At 35.8% G+C, this 17616-nt stretch overlaps 1 protein-coding gene across 1 annotated transcript in view; it reads left to right on the forward strand.

The window, feature by feature from the left end:
- SLC12A2 (solute carrier family 12 member 2) overlaps window positions 1–17616 on the forward strand; it is a gene marked incomplete at its 5' end in the record, with an annotated part of 96953 nt that overhangs the window by 23475 nt on the left and 55862 nt on the right. Inside the window, 4 exon segments of the mRNA XM_077768863.1 lie at window positions 3041–3160; window positions 4491–4566; window positions 4864–4959; window positions 17154–17293. Coding sequence (XP_077624989.1) covers window positions 3041–3160; window positions 4491–4566; window positions 4864–4959; window positions 17154–17293 — 432 coding nt within the window.

Below are 17616 nucleotides of genomic sequence, written 5' to 3' on the forward strand. Positions count from 1 at the left end.
AGATCTTCAACTTGGAGGTGGAATTCTGATAAGCACCCACAGCAAAAATTTTAAGATGCCTTCATTCTTTTTGCATTGTTAAAAAAAACACCCACATTGGGTATGCCTGGGTAGCTCAGTCAGTTAAATTTCTGACTTCAGCTCAGGTCATGATCTAATGGTTTGTGACTTGAAGCCCTGCAAGGGGCTCTGGGCTGACTGCTCAGAGCCTGTAGTCTGCTTCGGATTCTGTGTTTCTCTCTCTCTGCTTCTCCTCCAGTCATGCATGCAGTCACCCTCTGTCTCTCTCTCTCTCTCTCTCTCTCTCTCTCTCTCAAAATAAGCATGAAACAGAAAAAGACATCCACATTAATACTTAATCTTGGAAAAGTTAGCCTATTACATATATCAGTCTTCATTTTTTTAATAAAAATCGTAAGGAAGTGGTCTTTCTAGATATTATAGACACTATATTTTTTGTAATACCTTAAAGATTATATAATATTTTAAAGTCTCTATTTACAAATCAAGGGCAGAACACTACATACCCTAGAGTGAAAACCAAGGAGTTTTTGTTTACTTTAAAGTTGATTGAATTAAAAGGCAAAAGTTTTTATTTTGGCTTTATTTGAATAATGGAACTGTTGAGTCATCAGTGCCTCTGAGGAGTTTTTCTTGGAGGCGAGGGATGATAATCATTGATGCTCCACCATCCAGAACACCTCCAACAGTGAAAGTAAAGCCAAAGTGAGTTGCTCTTGTGATTGAACCACACAGGCCTCTGGTCACATTTTTCTCTTACGTATGCGTATTTCTAACAGTTATGGTTACTGATTTCGTTGTTTATACTAGATGCTAAGTGACGAACGGGAATAGTAATAGGCAGATAAATTGACTGAAATGAGGAGTGACACTCTGCAGTCCGATACAGAAGGGAAAAAATGACCAGAAATCATCATTTCAGAAATGAAACCCAGCAATTCCACAATGAGGGATATAAACTATGTCCACACAAAAACTTGTCACAGATGTTCACAAGAGCATATTTCATAGTAGCCACAATGTGAAATGGACTCAAATATTCATCATCTAATGAATGAATAGACATATGTGGTATATCCATACAGTGGGATGTTATTTGGCAATAAAAAGGAGTAAAGTATTGAAACCCAATATAATATGGATGAATCTTGAAACTGATTGTACTAGTTGAAACAAGCCACATACAGAGGCCATATATTACATGATTCCATTCCATTTATATGAAATGTCAGAATAGCAAATCCAACAGGTAGAAAGTTGAGAAGTGATTGCCAGGAGCTGGAGCAAAGAAGAAATGGGAGTGACAGCTGACGGGCTTGGAATATCTTTTTGAGATGATGAAAATTTTCTAAAATTGATTGTGATGATAATGGTAAAGCTTGGTGAGTATACTAAAAATCATTGACATGTATACTCTAATTGGGTGAGTTGTATGGTGTATGAATTATATTTCCACAAATCTGTGAAAAAAGTATAACAGATTAGGGTAATTAATTTTTGTTAATGGAGTGATTAGTTTGGTATACCATAGGCTTGGTCAGTCCTCTTAGAGTATAGGACAGTAATCATTGATGCAGTAGATAGTAGTTATGAAACTGTGATTTATAAGGGAAATTATTATAACTTATGTCCCATAGGCTCTAGTTTTAAAACTCTGAACTATCTATCAGAGATGTGTGGTTAATACTAACATTCATCTTTAAGTTCCTAGGATGACTTGGTTTTTGTATGTTTCACATAGGTGAAGTTATTGCCTTGTCTTTAAATGGACGTGTGAGGATTAGTTGAAAATTTAATTTTTTTATTGTCATTAAAAACCTAGGTAAAATAATTTTCAAAAATCTATTTCAAAAATGATTGCATCTAACCTACATTTCTTCTGTGGCTTTAAAATCTAAGAATGAGTAGTCATTCAACTAAATATGGAACATAAGAGCTGATCCAGCTTGATAGCACTTTGGAAATGCATATTGCACTAAGCATTAAATGGAGTTTAATGAGTTTACTTGCCTAACAGATACTGATCACAGAAACAAAGGAAGTTTGGATTATGACATAGATTTTTCTCTCTGGTAACACACAATTTGATGTAGCTCATTTCTGCAAANTGGTAGGAAATCTGGATGACAGTTTTGAGAATTAAATGATAATTTAGTTGACTCTTCACCATTTAAAGAATGGTATTAGAAACACAGCTGTATTTTGTTCCTTGCTGTTGACATACAGGTAAGGGAAGAATTATAGGGGTAGTGTCAGGGACATGATTCTAGACATCAAACATTTTCCTTGCCCCAGTACCCTTCTTCACCCTTCATGATATGCTTAATACATGTTTCCTGGTTTGGAAATGTGTCATATATCTTGGATGTATTGGGAAGGAACAGAACAAAAGGAAGAGGGAGAGAGAGAGAGGGAAGTTAGAGAACAAAATCTAAGAATCATACAGTCAGACATGAAGCATAAAAACTAATTCATGTCTGAATCTGAGAAAAATATTGAAAAGGAAAGAATGAAGAGCACTAAGTAAATGCAGATAAAGAGTAAAGGCAGGAGTTAAGAATGAATCTTGGGAATCTGGCTGTAAAGGACTAAAAACGGAAAATTCATTGGTGATGAGGAGTTTTAAATTGTTAATGTTGAAATTTCATCTGTAGGAAGGATGCCAACCACATACTGTAAAGTGGCTAGAGAAACAAGGTCTGAATGGACTGACTTAGCTAAGCCTATACTTAGCAAATAGTATTTATTCTCCAGATACCACCAAAGTGTAATTAAAATTTGAAATTATTAAAATGGGTTTACTGTCATGATAAGATTAAAAAATTTTAAATACCCATTAACTAAGGTTTTCCTCCACTTTATTGCTCTACTTTTTTTTTAGGCAAGATATGCAGACTCTCTTGATTCTTGGAAATCTGTATCCTCTTAAACATGATTAAATGTATTTTGTGATATTTGTCTTGATCAAGTGATTGTAAACTTTAAATAATTAATAATTCACATTTTCTTTTATAACCAGGAACCTTTCGAGGATGGCTTTGCCAACGGGGAAGAAAGTACTCCCACCAGAGATGCTGTGGTCACATATGCTGCAGAAAGTAAAGGAGTTGTGAAGTTTGGCTGGATCAAGGGTGTATTAGTATGTACCTATAGACTTAATTTCAGGAAAACATTTCTCTTTATTACAAAATCTTTCTAATGTTCTTGTCATTTCTTAAGAGAGCTTGTGTTTCTCTTTTTATATGACCGTTATGGAAGACCATTTTAATAACTTGTACCTCCTTTTCTTGTGAGTATTAAATTCAGTAAAGGAAACAGGGTGTATGTATTAATGGAATCATACTATACTTTATTTCCTCTAGATTATATTTTATTACCTCTTATAAATCTTATGTTTGTCAGAAATTAAGTATGAAACTGAAATTGATGGAGCATCAGAATCAAGAAAGCTGAGCGGACAGTAGAGCTGATAGATTCCTACTTCCTTTCCTGCTACCCCATTATTTTTTTAAAAGACATCTATAAAAGTTAACAAGGAACAAAATAAAGGAGAAACTGTTTTCTTAAGTGTTGAGGTCACTTCACTAGATAGGTTTGAGTGATTTAGTTTCAGACTTGCTTCTGTTTTTCGGTGTTCGCATAGGCACTAAGGACCTGACTGGAGTAGACAAGTAGACCAAAGGGCTCTCTTGTTGGGACTTTGGGAGCCCTTAAGAGTTGTGTTGACATTTAGGGGAGAAGTCGAGGAAAAGTCCCACTTCTCAGACTAATTGCATTGCTTTAAATGAATAGAGTGAACGTGAAGCTCCAGGTAGTGCTGTTGGCCCATTCTTAGATGGTCCTATTTTAGAAGACTGTGTTCTATGTACAAGCAAAATAAATAAAAGTAAAAATAAATAGGGAAAACTCTTTTCAAGTAGGTGAGCGTTTTAAAAGCTATGTGAGGAGTACCTGGCTGGCTCAAAGGAGTGTGCATCTCTTCATCTTGGGGTTGTGAGTTCAAGCCCCACATTGGGTATAGAGATGACTTAAAAATAAATGAATAAATACACTTTAAAAAATAAGTGATATGTGAACAATTGGCATTTTATGTTGATAGATATTTTGTAATAACTTAAATCTTAAAGAATTATGAAATAAGAATGTTGATAAAGAACAAGCAAAAATTAAACTTAGTTCCATTGATAAATGGGAACAGGAACTGCTTTCTTTGGGTTGAAGTCTTAAAATACTCCTTTTACCTTGTTCAGTTGCCTTTGCTGTGTATGTGTTATACTTAAATTAGCTCACATTTTAGCCCTCATTAAATTCTTTTAAAAATACTACAAAGAAAAGGATAAGAGATTTAAAGTGACTTTCTGTAGTTTTAAATGTATGTTGTCCTACTTTTGGCTAGTTTTTAACATTTACTGATGTACTATATTTGACCACTTTGCTTCATCTGTAACTTGGCTTTTTTTCTTCCCTAGGTACGTTGTATGTTAAATATTTGGGGTGTGATGCTCTTCATAAGATTGTCGTGGATTGTGGGTCAAGCTGGAATAGGTAAGCAAAGGTCCATACTGTTTGATTCACTTGACAATGAGTAAGCAGAGTAGCTGTGTGCTCGTCTGGGCTGGGAACCTCGTCAAATTCAAACAATTGGAAATTGTACTTCGCCTTTTTTCCCCTTTGTATCAGATCTTAATGTTATTGTTTTCATAATTTTGATGTCACTTTTCTAAAATGGAGTAAAAATAAGGGAATTGTTAACTGTAATGTAAATTCTGTTTATTAACCTTTTCCAGATAGAGCAAGTTGAAATAAGTATAAGTATTCTGAGCCTCTTTTTTTCCCCCAAAGGTCTGTCGGTTGTTGTAATTATAATGGCCACTGTTGTGACAACTATCACAGGATTGTCAACGTCAGCAATAGCTACTAATGGATTTGTACGAGGAGGTAAATTCAGTCTTCTCACATCATTGTTATGAGATTACTGTTACTAATAAACTGAAGTTTAAATTTTTAAATTATTTTTTACCTTTCAAAAACCAACATAGGTCTATATAGGTGAGAAATACTACTGAGCACTTTCAAGCTAGTATATATGAATATAAAATTTTACTTCGGTCCATACACAAACGTGTGTGTTCAATTAGGATGCTTAATGTATTTGGTAGCAAAATGGAACTTCTAACTGGTTTCTTTTAGTTGGGTTGCCCCTTGTTGCCTCCTACCAGATTTTAGCCCTTGGGTGGGTAGCATGCATTCCTGTATTTGGTCAGTGTTGTATAGGTGTAACCTCATTACTCCCATTTAGGAAAACTTTGGCAGAGTTCTTTTCCCGTGACCTGACAGGTGGTATATTACACCCGGGACTCTGAATCCACACTATCAACTCTTGCTGTCTTCTTTGGGTGCCCTGAGGCCTCTTTCATTGCAGTTCATAAGATCTCCCTTGTGAGATTTTACTCCCCCCGTCCCCCTCCCCCACCAAGGGAGAGCACCCAGGAGACCAAGGGAATGGCCATGGGACTCTTTTGAACGAGAAGATTTCCATTTTCCAAATCAAAACTCATCATTTAGCTGGAGTGAGGCGATCCCTAGAGAAAGGGGAGAAAATGGACTTTAGCAGCTTCTGTAAAGTTGTCATAGCAGATCACCTAACAAGAGGATCGACCTGTACCGTCTACCTCACCTATTTTACAGATCGGTATTTGACATTATGTATACACAATTTCTGTTTTATCTGCATGAAGTATTTAGAGAACTACATTGAGCCTTTCATTTTTCCTCATTGTCTTCATATTTCTCACTTACCAGAATATCCAAATCACTGTGCCCCCAGGGGAAGCTAGTAGCAATATGATAATGACCGTGCTAAGGCTGACTGAAGTTTTATGTGTACATGAGTCCATTTTGAGCCATATTGTGGCGGAAGGTATGGATTTGTCTAAAAGTGTTAATCAGGCAACGCTGAGAGATTATTTTTGGCTTCTTTCGTGCTGAGTGCCCCATGCTTCATTTATTTCTGCTACTTTCATTCTAGGGGATGGAAGTGAAAGGAGAAATGGATGCAGTATTAGGTATTTGAGGGGACCAGCAAGTCATCAAAGAATTTGTCCCTATCCTTAGGCTTTCCAGTCTAGGTTGTAAGCCTCACTGGGGCAGTGGGACATGAAGCTGTTGGCAACACAAACCCCACAGGCTTTTATTCCCTGTGTGAACACAGACTTAGGGGAAGCGTAGATTCTTCTGCATTGTGACTGAAAAGCCATTTCATCTTTCAATACTGCCAGTAGTTTTCATATATATCCATAAATACACGTACCTTAGAAACTGACCACATACTTTGAAACTTTGCTAAAAGGCATTCAGTTTTCACTTCTTGGTTGTTGACTGGAAATTTGGCTGATCCTTTATAGAATATAAAAAAGTTGTTTCATCATCTGAAGTGAAAGTTTCATAGAGTTTTTTTTTTTTTTCAATGACTCTAAGCCCCTTCTGTCACCTCTTTATCTGCTTCATGGACTTGGACAGCCCTAATGGGATTTATTTATGTTCCACATGTGAGAAAGTAGATACAAGTGTAAATCTGGCAAGAATATATTGCACCCTACAGTCATGATTCCAAATTGAATATATTGTTGTGACTCAAACATTTTATTCTAAAAGTCCATGTTACTTAGGTCTGTGCATAAAAATTCCCTATAACAGTTGACTCACCCAGTAGCAATGAGCACCCCTAGTGCCCATGTTGTTTATTTTCATGTAGAGGAACTAGAGGACCTTGGAGAAGTAATTAATTTCCAGATTTGGGCAGGAAATGTACTACAAGAGGCTAGATATCTTTTCACACTGGAAAGTAGAGAGGTAACAAAGGTTGCTTAGTTTCAGGTCAAAAGGACCCAGGAGCCAACGTGAAGAAGTTAACACTGACTTAAGGTTAGATAACTTGAACAGCAGTCCTACTACTAATAATAACTGTTTTGAATGAAATTATAATATAGGATAGAATCCTTAGGTTCACAGACACCACAAAAAAATCTTATTTTTTTACCTTTGAAGAATTCTACAAACTAACTTACTGGGAAAATTGAAAAATAAATATAAAGACTCTCCTCTTGAATCAAGCTTTCCTGAATAAAAGTTTCCTTACCTAATCTCATTGTAACCAAGAAATTGATGAGATTTGTTCTCTGATAATTATTCAACTTGATAAGCAAAGAAAGAAAGAAAATTAAAATATTCCAACTTTGTAAGCCCCTTACTTGAAAAAAGTATCTATGATGTATTATTTCCTGAGAAATTGAATCTGAACTATATCATGCCTGTAGCTCCAGGAAGCATTTCATAGAATATGCAGGGGAGAGAGTAACTTATTAAATGACACTATAGGATGACTACAGCAAATTCCAGACCGGGAATGTTTCTGGAACAAGGAACACTTTTTTTTTTTTTAATGAAGTAATGTGTATACCCAACATGGGGCTCAAACCCACCACCCTTGAGATCAAGAGTCATAAGGTTCTACCAACTGAGCCAACCAGGCACCCCAGGAATCCTTATTTGACATAGTTTTCCAAGGAGAAAAAGAGAGAGTTAGAGTTTAAAACAGACTGTAAAAGACTCCTGTATGGATATGAGTTTGTTTGTCATTTGTAATTGTAAACTAATGTGTCTTTTAGTGGGATAGGACCAAAAACGTCCAGCTTGCATCTCCTGTAGCCCCATCACTGAGGACTTGATTTTCATTTCCTCTCTTAAAAGGGCTACATAGGGAAGAGAGGAATGGAGCTAGAAATATCCACAGGGTCAGGGTGCCAAAGGCTTAGATATCTACTGGGAAAATGGAAGGATACCATGGGAATAGTGATATCTGGAGACCCATCTCCGTTTCTCTGATTGATTATTAAGGGAATTAATAAGGAAGTATTTTATTGAAAAGTTGTGGTTGATCTGTGTAGTGGTTTTAATTTGGGGAGCCTCCTTTTGAATTTGCCTGGTTATGTTATTAATATAAAGAACTATTTCGAGGTAATATTTTATTCTTGGTTTCTAGAGTATGTTTCTAGCTGTGTGGCAGTATGTGAAATATACACTTTTCCTAGCACTATGTGCTTTTTGCCATAGGAGAGATTTAAGTTTACCAAGTAACCTTAACATTGGCTTTAACAGTACATTTCAGAGATGAAACAGATACCAATGTAGAAAAGTGTAGTTTTTTAAATGTGAAATAACTGCTCACTTATAAACAAATATAATAATATCCAGTTATGAAGTTTAGGATAAAAATATAACAACATTCAGGGTTTCTTTAAAAAAAGAATCAAAACTTAGAAAATGAAAGATGCTTAGTTTGGAGCTTGATTAGATTTTAGTAATGATTTTTGGGTAATTGTTAAAACTACTAGCAGGTTAGAGAATCATCCCCTCAGTTCTCTGCCTGCACAGAATAAGATGAGCAGTGCTGAGTAATTTCGGCAAGCCCCCATTTACCTTCATCTCTGGCATAGTCCCTGGTCCACCAGGCACGTACCTTCTACAGACAGTGAGTGGTAGCCAGCCAGGAGCCCAGAGCTCTTTCACTGAGATCTGCATTTTATCGATTTCACAGGCCAGAGTTCTTCCATCCACAAATAATTAATCTGTAAATATGACCTCATTTATGAAATAGAGGACAAGCAGAGGCAGCCTTTTATAAGATAGTTTTTCACATATTGTGTTATATGAACAGAGCATTAAGTGGAAAGCAGAGGTTAGTACACTTTCAAATAAAAATCCAGGTTACATCACATTCAGAGGGGTAGTTCTGAAAATGTAAAATCAACATAAATGACTAAGATGAAATTTTATATTACTTGTATTTCAGTCACTCAACAGATCATTGTTGAGCTCTTTGTGACAGGCACTGGGTTTGTAACAATTAAAGTCAGACAAGATCCTATTTTCTTGGAGCTGTGTTCTGATAATAGGGGCAATTATTTTTTGAAACATAACTGCTAGGCATGATAACATGGTATTGACATACATTATCAGATTTAATGCATCATAGTCACGTATAATTTGGATAGATGAAGAAAGCGAAAATGTAACATTCATTTTTCTGACAAATTTTATGCAGGTTTTACTGATGTTATCTTTTTTAAGTGTCTGCAGCAATGTCAGAATTGTCTTCATATACTCCAGTCTTTTTCTTTTTGCTGAAATAATTAAAGACCTCCTCATTCTGTTTATAAGTAAAACTAAATATTGAAAGTAATCCTAACAGTTTTCACATGGATTCTAAGTGACAGAAAGTGCTTTCTGTATTAGTAAAATCAGATTATCATCGATTGTCAGATTTTGTTTTTGTTTTGTCTATTATATATAGCTGTTCATTCTTGTCATCACCAAGCAGCAAGTTGTAAGTTAGAAGTAAGCTCCATAGTTCTTTCCTTTTATTGCTAATTTTTTTTCAAATTACAGCTTTCCAGATGAGTGAAATGTTTGAAGAAGCTCTAAAAAGCAGTTCTGTAACAGTTGTATTATGAGCTTTTATTAGACTGAAACATAACATTGTGTTTTCAGTTTAGTAAAACATTACTTAGAAACCACAAGTAGCTCAAATGTGAATCCAGCAAGTAGTTGTAAATAATTTTTCTTTTGGGTCTTCTCTGACTCACTTAGTGGCATTTCAATTTTGCCAGCCTTTAATGATTAAAAATACTTGAAGTTAGTTCCAAAATTGTCTACTGCAGAATTGGGGCTGTATGTCTTGGCTCTCAAGTGGTAGTATAACACCCAGTCCTAGTCAGAAGATTCCATGTTGGTTAACACATCTTTCTCCTACTTGACGTAAGAATGGCAACAGAACAGAGCAAATTTGACCAATGTTAACAGGAACACAGACTATTGTGTGTTGGTATAACAGGATATTAGAATGTATTTCCTAGAACAGTAACCAAAATGGATATTGGATCCTTTTGGGTCCATTATTACCCCATTGAATTCTCAAAATTGTTCCTTGGAATTTTAACACAAGATGGCTTTGGATAAAGTGATAGGTCAGTATACAGAAGTAGGTAGTTTACTGCTGTGAGAATTCTGGTGTATTTTCTAATCATACTAGACGAAGTTTGAACAGTAATTGTTAAATAGTTTACTTTTTCATTCATCAGTTTATTATGTTTTTGTTATTTTTACCTTTTGATTTGATCCTTCCTCAGTACATCAACAAAACCTTTATTTTATGAAATTTCCACAGATACAGTAGAATACATAGATGATTCATATTATATATATTGATCATTTCATCCATGGGAAATAAAGGATGTTTGGCCACAAACTTGTCATTTTTCTCTGTTCCATGGGTAACAACTTTTTGGAGCTATTTATTAGTTAGAAATTTTTGAATCTTTTTTGAGTGTACTTGACCCACAGTGTTCCATAGTTTCAGACATACAACTTAGTGATTTGACAAGTTGATACATTATGATATTTTCACAGCTGTAGCCACCATCTGTGTCATTATATCACTAACACAATATTATTGACTATTGTGCTGTGCCTTTTATTCCTATTCTGACTTACTCTTTCCATAATTGGAAGCTTGTATCTTCCTCTCTTCGCCCAATTTGCCCAACTCCCCATCTGCCTTCCTTCTGGCAACCATCAGTTTGTTGTCTGAATTCTGCTTTTTGTTTGTGTATTCATCTGGAGTTTAGGTGGGGTTTTTTTTTAGATTTCACTTAGGAGTGTAATCATGGTTTTTTTCGTTTGTTTTTGTTTTTCTCAGTGTGACTTAGATCACATAGCATAATACTGCCAAGGTCCATCTATGTTGTCTCAAATGACACAATCTCATTCTTTTTTATGGCTATGTAATGTTCCGTTGTGTGTGTGTATATACATACATATATATATATGTGTGTGTGTGTGTATCTATATCTCTCTATCTATCTGTATCTATATCTATCTATCTATCTATCTATATGCGCTTTTTCCTTATCCATTTGTCTCTTGATGGAAAGTTTCCTTATATATCAATTAAATATAATACCTGTCAAAATTCCAATGGCAGTTTTCACAGCAATAGGAGAAATTGTCATAGAATCATAAAAGACCCTGAAGAGTCAAACAATCTTGAGAAAGAAAAAAGCTGGAGGCATCACATTTCCTGATTTCAAACTTTATTTCAAAGCTTTAGTAATCAAAATGGTATGGTAGTGACATAAAAATATACATAGACCTGTGGAATAGAATTGAGAGCCCAGAAATAAACTTAAGCATATAGAGTCATGTAATATTTGACAAGGGAACTGAGAATACTCAGTACAAAAACAATAGGCTCTTGGGGTGCCTGGGTGGCTCAGTCGGTTGAGCAGATGACTTTGGCTCAGGTCATGATCTCATGGTTCGTGGGTTCGAGCCCCACATCAGTCTCTGTGCTGACAGCTAGCTCAGGGCCTGGAGCTTGTTTCAGATTCTGTGTCTCCCTCTTTCTCTGACCCTCCCCTGCTCACGCTGTCTCTCTCTCTCTCTTTCTCAGAAATAAATAAAACATTAAAAAAATTAAAAAACAAAACAGTAGGCTCTTAAACGAGAACTGGATATTCACATGCAAAAGAAATTGAACCTGTATCTTAAATCACTCATAAAAATTAACTCAAAACGGATTTAGGACTTAAATTTAAGACCTAAAACCATGAAATTTCTAGAAGAAAGTATAGGGGAAAAGCCCGTTAACATTGGTCTTGCTAGTGATGTTTTGGATATGACATGAAAACCACAAGAACAAAAGCAAAAATCAGCTAATCACCAAAAGCAAAAATCAAACAAGAAGCAACAACTTCTGTACTGCACACGAAACAATCAACCAAATGAAAAAAAAAAACAAACGGTTACTCTCAAAAAGACAAGAGACAATAAATGCTGCTGAGAATGTAGAGAAAAGGGAACCCTTTGCACTATTGGCAATGAAAATTGGTATAGCCACTGTGGAAAGCAGGATGGAGGTTCTTAAAAAAAAATAGACCTACCATATCATCCAGCAACTGCACTTCCTTGGTATTTATTCAGAGGAAGTGAAATTACTGTTTGTTAGAGATGTTTGTACTCCTGTGTTCATTGCAGCATTCTTCACAATAGCTAACACTTGGGAAAAACTTAAGTGTTCATCAGTGAATGGATGCATGAAAAAAAGATATACATGCACACACACAGTGGAATATTATCTAGCCATAAGAAGGAGATGTTGCCATTTGCAACAACATAGATGAACCTTGAGGGCATTATGCCAAGTGAAATAAGTTAGAAAAGGCAAATACTATATAAGCTCACTTATATGGGGAATCTAAAAAAGCCAAACTCCTAAGAAACAGATGGCAGACAAGTCGCTCCCAGTAAGTAATTTGGTCAGACTTAAAGTTACAAGACCATTAAGTCCTGAGGATCTAACGTACAATGTGCAGACAATAATTTGTATTGTATACTTGAAAGTTCCTGAGAGTGGATCTTAAATGTTGTTACTTACCACAAAACAACAACAAAAATGGAAATTCTGTGCGGCGAAGAATATATATTAGCTTATTCTGGTAAACATTCTGCAACATGTATGTGTGTCAGCACATCACCTTGTGTATCCTTTTTATGGCTTATTTATTTTGAGAGAAACAAGAGTGGGGAAGGGGAGAGAGAGAATTCCAAGCACCCTCTGCCCTATCAGCACAGAGCCTGACTTGGGGCTCAGTCCTACAACCCATGAGATCATGAATTGAGCTGAAATCAAGACTTCAGTGCTTAATTGACTTAGCCACCCAGGCACCAAGGTCACATTGTGTATCTTATACAATGTTATATGTTTGTTACATCTCAATAAAGGTGGAAAGTAGTTAACTGACCCTACAGTAGCTCTGTTTCTGGACTCTATGCTGGTACATTATCTGCAGGTTTGTCCTTAATCTAATACCATACCATCTTGGTACTTTTACAGTAATTCTTGAAGTTGGGTATTATAGCTCCTTCAGCTTTGCTTTTTTTCAAAATTGTCTTGGTTATTCTAGCTGTCTTGCCACCCCATATATATTTTAGAATTACTTGTCAATTTCTGTAAACTGTCTTGCTGGAATTTAGATTGAACTTGCGTTCAAGAGATAAGCTTGGGGAGAATTAACAACCGTTAGGGCTTTCATTTCATAAATCTGTTTCATCTCTCTCTAGTTCTTAAGTTGTTAGTACACAGATTTTGAAGATTTTTTTAGATTTATACTTTATTTACTGCTTTTTGTGCTATTGTAAAGTTACTTTTTAAAATTTTAGTTTCTTAGTCTTTCTTGCTGGTATATGGAAATATGATGAATTTCTGTATATGTACCTTGTAATATTTTTGTACTAGTTGTCCAGAGAAACAGAGTCCATAAGGTGTATCTGTGTGTGTGTATGTGCAGAAAGATTTACTTAAAGGACTTGATTCACATAATAATGGAGGCTGGGAAATCTAAAATCTGCAGGGTAGACCAGCAGTCTGGAGACTTAGAGAAAAGGTGTTTGCAGTTGATGTCTGAAGGCTGTCTGCTGTAGAACTCCCTCTTGCTGGGGAGAGGTTTGTTTTTGTTCCATTCAGGCCTTCACCTGATTGAGTGAGGCCCACCCACATTATGGTGGGCAAACTGCTTTACTCACATTCCACCAATTAAATGTAAATCTCCTCTAAAAACACCCCTCACAGATGGGTGACTGGTGGCTCAGTTGGTTAAGCATCTGACTCTTGGTTTGGCTCAGGTCATGATCTCACATGTAATGAGATACAGATTTTAAGTTTACAGTTCTGTAAATTTTGATAAGTATATAAACCTAGCTCAGTCAAAATATAAAGTATTTTCATCATAAGCTGACAGGAATATTCTTGGACAGGTCTTTGTGGTTGTTTATGTCTTTACTCATGTTGGGAGATTATCTCTGAGTGGATTTGTTGATTCGTGGGATACTTATATGTCTCATTTATAAGAAATTGCTAAATGGCTTTCCAAAGTGGTTGTTACGTTTTATACTACCATCAGCATTATATGAGACGTAATAGTTTTCCATGTTATTGCCAATGCTTGTTAGGTATTTTAATTATAGCTATTCTCATAGATAATTAATTATGGTAAGCATCTTTTCATGTGCTTCTGACCACTTGTATATTGTCTTTTGTTAGGTATTCATATCTTTTGGCTTTTTTAAAATTGTGTTATCTTTTTTTTGTGTGTGTGTGTTACTTTTATTTTATTGTTTACTCTTTTTTTTTCCTTTTTATTTTTTTTTTTTTAATAGTTTATTGTCAAATTATTTTCCACATAACACTCAGTGCTCATCCCCACAAGTGTCGCACCCTCCTACACTGTTGGTGGGAATGTAAACTGGTACAGCCCCTCTGGAAAACAGTGTGGAGGTTCCTCAGGAAACTAACAATAGAACTCCCCTGTGACCCAGCAATAGCACTGCTAGGAATTTACCCAATGGAGGAGGACACTTGTGTTATCTTTTTTATTTGTAGGAGTTTTTAAAATATATTCTAGGGGGCACCTGGGTGGCTCAGTCGGTTAAGCGTCCGACTTTGGCTCAGGTCATGATCTCACAGTTCGTGGGTTTGAGCCCCGCGTCGGGCGCTGTGCTGACAGCCAGCTCAGAGCCTGGAGCCTGTTTCAGATTCTGTGTCTCCCTCTCTCTCTGACCCTCCCCTACTCACGCTGTCTCTCGCTCTCAGAAATTAAAACATTAAAAAAAAAAAAAAATTAAAATATATTCTAAATACAAGCCATTTGTATTATGGGTTTTTTCCCCCCAGTTTTTGACTTGCCTCAGCATTTTTATAGTTTTTTTAATCCTGTGTTTCAGAGTGCAGAAGCTTACTATTCTGATGAAACCAGATTCTTGTGTTTTCTTGTATAGCCAGTGTTTTTATTATACTGGCCTGAAATCTTTCGCTTACCCCAAGATCATAAAGATACTCTGCTTTGCTTTATCTAGAATCTTTATGGTAGCTTAGGCTTTTGACTATCAGTATCAAAGGAATTTAAAAAAAAATTTTTTTAGTGTTTTTTATTTCTCAGAGAGAGAGAGAGAGAGAGAGAGAGAGAGAGAGACAGAGTGAGTAGGGGAGGGTCAGAGAGAGAGGGAGACACAGAATCTGAAACAGGCTCCAGGCTCTGAGCTGTCAGCACAGAGCCCGACAGGGGGCTCAGACCCACGAACTGTGAGATCATGACCTGAGCCAAAGTCGGACACTTAACTGACTGAGCCACCCAGGTGTCCCTCAAAGGAACTTTTGAATATTAGTGCAACAGATGTTGTGGGTTTTCTCCTCTCGCTACCCTGCTGTGTAGGTATCCACTTGTTCCTGCACCATTTGTTAAAACGACTGTCTTTTCTCTCTTGAATTAATTTTGGTGCTATTGTTGAAAAATCAGTGTGTTTTATCTGGACTGTATGCTATTTCATTGATAAGTTTTGTTTCTCCTATTCTGCAAGTTAGTATTGATTCCTTAGCTTTATAGTTCCCGAGTCTTCCACATTTGTTCTTTTTTAAGATTGTTTTGGCCTCTTTTTAGGTCCTTTGCATTTTTACATAAATTTTTGAATTATGTATCCCAGTTCCTGCTAAATAACAAAAAAATATAAAATCTTAGTGGGCTTTGGGATTTCAGTCTTAAAAATATTTTTGAGGGTGCCTGAGTGGCTCCGTTGGTTAGGTGTCTGAGTCTTGGGTTTGATTCAGGTCATGATCTCATAGTTTGTGACCTCATTGTTCATTACCTCCAACCTCACATCTGGCTCTGTGCTGACGTCACAGAGCCTGTTTGGGATTCTCTTTCTGACCCTCTCTGTCTGCCTCTCTTTCCCACTCTCTCTATCAAAATAAATAAATAAATCTTTTGAAAAGTCTTTCTGGGAAGAATGGTTATGTTAACAGTATTTTATCTTGTAGTTTATGAAAACTAGAGCCTGGAGCCTACTTCAGATTCTGTGTCTCCCTCTCTTTCTGCCCCTCCACAGCTTGCCCTCTGTGTCTCTCAAAAATAAATATTTAAAAAATTTTAAAAAGCATGAGATTAAAAAAAAAAACATATAAGACTAATCAATACATAAGATATATAAGATTAGGTTGATTTTTTTTTTTCTTCAGAATTTCCAAGGTGGTGTAAATTATTAATTGTTAAAATAAGTAACTAAGGAGATTTTAAGTGAATGGATTTAAAGTGTAGAATATTTTGAAGGAATTGATAGACTTAACTATCAAACCTATTATAGGTATGTCCAAAACAAAGTTAGTACTTTATTAAACTATAGGATTTTTTTGTTGTTGGATTTGTCTTTATTATACTAGGAGAAGAGGAGAAATAATTCAACTATTAAAAGGCATTTCATTATCTGGTCTTAGGAACTAAATCGTTCATCAGTATCTAAAAGAAAATTATATAACTTCATGTAACTTCATTATTATTAAAATTAAGTTTGATAATGACCTAGGGGCCAGAAATAAATTAGAATTTTAGAAGAATTCTTAGAGACTTTAGCTGAGCATTAGATTGACTCAAAATCATAATACTGATTAATATTTAAGTTAGAAAAATACTTGCTTCATGATAGTTCATTTCACGTCCTTGTTGATTGTTGCATTTAGGCAGATTTATTAAAATATAAACTATTTGAGAGACCACCTTGTGTTTCTTTGCAGTTTCTTGTGAAATTTTTTTAGCTTTAAATTCACATTACCAACAAATTCCCAGATTAAGTAACTGAGATAATCTCAATTGTGATTTTGAAAGTTGCATTAATATTAAAAATACTACTTAGAAAACCATCAGGAGATGATCTTAGTATCTGTGAATCTGAGCAGAAGGCTGTTACCCATTTTAGTCTAAGCTTTAGAAGATAGGGATTTAAATAGCTGGATGATTTTGTATTTGATACAGGCAGGATTTTCTGGGTGTTGAGAACTGTTAATGAATGAAGTGGGTTGTTAAGAATTCTTTTGTGGTGTTTCTTCTGAAAATACACTCACCCACTTGCTCATTAATTTAACTACTGTCTTACAGGATCCATGTGCTTTTGGAATTCTTATGTGATTAAAAGGATTGTTTGACATTTAAAATCCTAACTTTAGTACTTTTTTTCTTCCTTTCCTTTAGGAGGAGCATATTATTTAATATCTAGAAGTCTAGGGCCAGAATTTGGTGGTGCTATTGGCCTGATCTTCGCTTTTGCCAATGCTGTTGCAGTTGCTATGTACGTGGTTGGATTTGCAGAAACTGTGGTGGAGCTTCTTAAGGTAATTTCCCCTTTTAGACATTGGTTTCCCAGATCTTTATTGAGGGCTTGTGTGCCACTCCCCGTGTTAGATGCTAGGAAAGCAATGATGGACGTAAAACATGTCCTTCAAGAAGTTTAGTATGAAAGCTAGGCAAAGAAAATGATGATACGATGTCAAAAGTAGGTACTTGTAGGATTCCTTGGCAACACAAAGGGTAATCACTTAACCTATGTCCAGGAATGTAGCATAAGGAAGAGTTTTCCAAGGATGGGAGTCTAGGTGTTAGCAGGCAAGTAGGAGAGGTGGGGTGTGACATGAAGGGAGTAGGAGAGAAAAGGAAA

Source organism: Crocuta crocuta, unplaced genomic scaffold (assembly GCF_008692635.1).
Source record: "Crocuta crocuta isolate KB4526 unplaced genomic scaffold, BGI_CrCroc_1.0 scaffold64, whole genome shotgun sequence".
In the NCBI taxonomy this organism is placed as follows: Eukaryota; Metazoa; Chordata; class Mammalia; order Carnivora; family Hyaenidae; genus Crocuta; species Crocuta crocuta.